The 4308-nt window shown below is 33.5% G+C and overlaps 1 protein-coding gene across 1 annotated transcript in view; it reads right to left on the bottom strand.

Moving 5' to 3' along the window:
• Positions 1–2972: 2972 nt before the first annotated feature.
• Positions 2973–4308, bottom strand: part of LOC112466134 (feline leukemia virus subgroup C receptor-related protein 2-like) — a 7814-nt gene continuing 6478 nt past the window's right edge. Inside the window, exon 8 of the mRNA XM_025034045.1 lies at positions 2973–3454. Within this exon, the coding sequence (XP_024889813.1) occupies positions 3050–3454 (405 nt within the window). The 3' untranslated portion in view covers positions 2973–3049. The remainder of the gene's footprint in view (positions 3455–4308) is intronic.

Genomic DNA, 4308 nt, shown 5'->3' with positions numbered 1-4308 from the left:
CTCTCTCTCTCTCTCTCTCTCTCTCTCTCTCTCTCTCTCTCTCTCTCCCCTTCCCTGGAAAATTTCGTAACCGATTCCCAAAAAAATCGGTAACAAAAAACTATACAGTTTATAGCACTTCCCGGAAAATTCTACCCGTTTTATATACAATTATTTAAAATTCGATCAATTATTTCCCGAAAAATTCGTCAAACTTCTAATACCAGTTTCTAAATAAATCGGTAACGAAAAATTATATACTTTATAGCACTTCCCAGGAAATTCTACACTTACTTCATGTATAATTCTTTGAAATTTAATCAATTATTTCCCGAAAAATTGAAAAAATTAAAAAAACCGGTTTTCAAATAATCGGTAACTGTACACATCGTGGCGTTCCCCAAAAAAAGAATTACTTAAAGAATTATATTAAAGCGTTTTACAAAATTGTCAGAAAGAGATCTTTAAGATGTTTTTAAGGTTCCTGTTGACTCACCACTATTGTCTCAGATTGTCAGACGCGAGAATATATGTATACAATAAAAGTTCTTGCTAAATATATTAAATTAAAAATATGTTTTAATAAAGCGCAACACTTACGATCGATATAACCGATTTGTAAAATATACCAAAAATTATCTTTCTGTTTTGAGGAGTAATTAAATCATATTTATTTCTATATATTTTTAATTTGACAGTTATCATTATCTGTGAGCATAGCTTATTTCTTTTTTATGCATAATTAATTTCCAGATATATTTATTAATTAACAGAACTATTGATTGTTGTTTTATTAAAATAACAATTCCCATTTTAATATATTTAGCAAGAATTTTTATTGTATATTTTTTTGCTTCTGACGTCATAATCTGAAATAGTAGTGATGAGTGAACAATAGCCTTAAGATGTCCTACATCCCGATTTATGATGTCTTTATAGGAAATTGTTTTAAGACTTAAGATTTTTTTAAGATATCTTATTTGGGACTACTTTTAGATATTTTAAAATAATAAATAATAATATAAAGATGTGTTAACAAGAAGAAAAATATGAAAAAGGAATTATAATATTCTGATACTACGTACGCGTTGATTATTACCGATCCAAAAGGTAAATTAACAAATTAGACTAGTACTATATGATCCAGTGAATTAACGCATTTTATTGTACATAATATGATGAACGTTTGAGAAATTTAAATGTAAATATTCTAAATAATATTAAACATCACAAATCGTATATTAAAATGTTCTTCGTTATTTTCCGCTTGCGTTATGCTTCCAGTTTCATATCGTTTCTCATCCTAAAATTTGTTCGAACGAGTCGGAAGTTTGCGCAACCGGTAGTTCAAGTTGCGACGATTACGCAGTTTCCGGCGCGCGTTTTAGAACGTATACGTTAGCACGTTACGTTTCGTTCCGCGAGCGCGAGTAAAAAAATTGGAAAAAAGTATGAAGGAAGTGAATCTCCGGGTGAATCTCCTATGCATTCAATCGCGTCGGATCTCACCGCTTCAACCTGCATCAATCGATTTGTGTGCGCAGCGAATATTGGGCACGTCGAGATTACAAGGATCCCGATTCTTAAAAATCGTGAAATTTTACAAGATGGTCTTCTATTAAAACAGTTCGCCGCAGTTCGAAATTTCTTACTTTTTCAGAGTAAGTTTACACGCTCTGCGTCTGTTTTCGAAAATCGTCGGGAAATGTTTAACAGCGGTTTCGATGACGCAAGATAGGTGTAAATTATAAAATTATAAATTAATTCGTCTCGCATTGAATTGTATCGTTGAATTTTGTCTTGCTTTTGAGAAGCTCTTTACTATGCTAGAAATATTGACAAGTAACTTTCGCTTCAGAGAATTCTTGTGTTCAGAATTGAACAGTTGTATTAAATATGTATAATGGTATCTTTAACTCATTAAATATAAACGATGTTTAAAACAAAAAAATCATGTCTCTCTTTAGAAAACAAAAACTGACATTACTTTTCATCACCCTTCGCAGATATTAACTCATTGATACTCGGTAATAAAGTATATAATTATAATATTATACTGCATCGATTGTTTACATTTTTATTTTCTAAAGTATAGTCTTTTTTATATTTATTTCATATACATCTTGTTTTTATAATACTTTTCTAGAGCATATCAATAATTGTCCGGGCTTCATCAAGATTTAGAAGTTGCGAGAGCCCATTAAAAAATTGTTTAGAGATTTCGAAAACATTATGGCGTATAAATATGTGTATAAGTGATATGAGATTTAACAATCAATTATATATTAGCACTAATTGTAATTATTTTACTAGAAAATTTTGTTGAAGCTATACTCAGCCGCTTTTTAATAATACTTTTACTAATAAATTTTCAGTGTTTTACAGATTATGTTATCTCTACTGAAATCTCGTTTAATGTATAATTTCTTGACGTCATTTACTGATAATATTTACTGATTTATCTCCTTCTTTCCCGTTTTAATAGAACTCTTATTAATGATAACTTCTAAGATTTCCATCAAAGATAAATTACATGGATTATACGTTTTACTACAAAAAACTTTTTTTATATACTTTGTTTATTGCTATAACTTATCATGAGGGGGATTCTTATTGTAGTAATCTTTTCTTCTTTACGTGCTATTTTCACTTATAGTTCTTTTTAAAAAAGCACTTATTTTACAAAATTTATATAAAATAAAGGAAAAGAGAACGGAATGCATAAGCATTAGGAACAAGAAATAAAGATGATTGATCAGCGATCAAGCTATTAGTTTTATCTTAGAACATTGAATAATTTATATTAACCCTTAAATAGATATTATTTCTCTAGAGTTGGGGATAAAAAAGATTTTTTTATTTTTGTGGATTTGTCCATAACAAATAACAACATCTTTTGGACATTTGTAAGAGATTTAATACAAAAATGTTGTTTATAAAAGACAAAATAGATTTGATGTTTCGATCTCCAAAGTTATACAAATACGAAGTTTTCTTTCCTCAATAATTAAACGCTCACTTCCGTTACTCATTCCAATATCGCGATGCGGATATTTTTTATTTCGCGTTGCTACGCGATAAACTGAGCCGGTAGAAACGGGAAGGTATTGTAGACGTATACAGGTCGATTAAACGCGAAAGAATTCGCGATCGCCAGTGCCGGATTCGTCTCGAAATCGTCCTCGGGCTGTTCGTTCGGCGCCGTCGTGGGTTCCCTGCTGCGAGGTGTTGTCGTGGTTCTTACGGTGCTGGTAGTTTGTGGCCGCGTTGTCGTAGTCGTGGTGAATAACGGGTCGCGATAGGTAGTTGCGGTATCCGGGGGTTCGTAGCTTTGTAATCCACGAGCACCGTAATACGCGGGCAATCGATTGTTGTTGGGATTAAAACGCCGGCCATTAGGACGCCAGCCCCTGGGCTTGTACCCCGATAAATCTGACGTCACCGCCAGTCCGATATAAAGGAGGACGAGGATGAGCTGCAAAAAAAAATACAGAATCGATTTAAATAAAAGCGGTAGACGCGACACGCGGTCGAATGGTCCGAGTAACGCGATCCGATGCTTGGTGGTTATTTCGAGGATATCGAAAGATATACTTTTTGCTCCTGTCGCTCTTTATTTAGCTAGAATATTTACACTCCGCGCTTTTTAAAATAAACGAAAATAAAACATTGAAATAATTATAATGTTTTTAATTATATAAAATTTTAAAACATTTTAGCTTTAACGGAATTGATATAAATTTAGGCGCTCTTAAGAATGTAGAACATTTTATCGTGAATTTTTGCTCATTGAGATACTCAGATCAATAATAAAATCCCGTCGTTGCAGTTTCTGAACGTTTTATTCACGACATAAAGCAATTATCTATCTCGGATGCCGTTTCGCCGACAGAAGATCAGAACTTTTGGCAAAAGCACTTGCGCACTATCCATTGTATTGCATTATCATAATTATCTGGCGATCATATTGTTCACGAGGTTCCTCGGCATGCCAGATCCGCTGTTAACGAGACCGATAATTTCCTCAAATAAAATGCATGTGAATATTTTGCCGTTTAAAACGCGGTAAATGGAACGCTGTTTTACCGTCTCCCTCATTTTTGCCGACGTTAATACCGCTGCTAAACGCGCACCGGAAAACTTCGGACTAGCCTTTGCCGAGTCGCCGATTCCGTCTTTATATGCGAAAACACCGATGTATCGCGAGATCGCGGGCGCCTAAGCTCCGTGAATACGAAACGAGGTGAAGACGAAAACGATTTCGTTTTTTCGTTTCGCCGCCGTTTCGTAATACGATGTTACCCGTATTACGTGTTAAGAATGTATGTA

Source organism: Temnothorax curvispinosus, unplaced genomic scaffold (assembly GCF_003070985.1).
Source record: "Temnothorax curvispinosus isolate PA1 unplaced genomic scaffold, ASM307098v1 QBEX01015898.1, whole genome shotgun sequence".
Taxonomy (NCBI): domain Eukaryota; kingdom Metazoa; phylum Arthropoda; class Insecta; order Hymenoptera; family Formicidae; genus Temnothorax; species Temnothorax curvispinosus.
The sequence above is the reverse complement of the archived record's forward strand: the minus strand, read 5'-3'. Positions and strand labels throughout refer to the sequence as shown.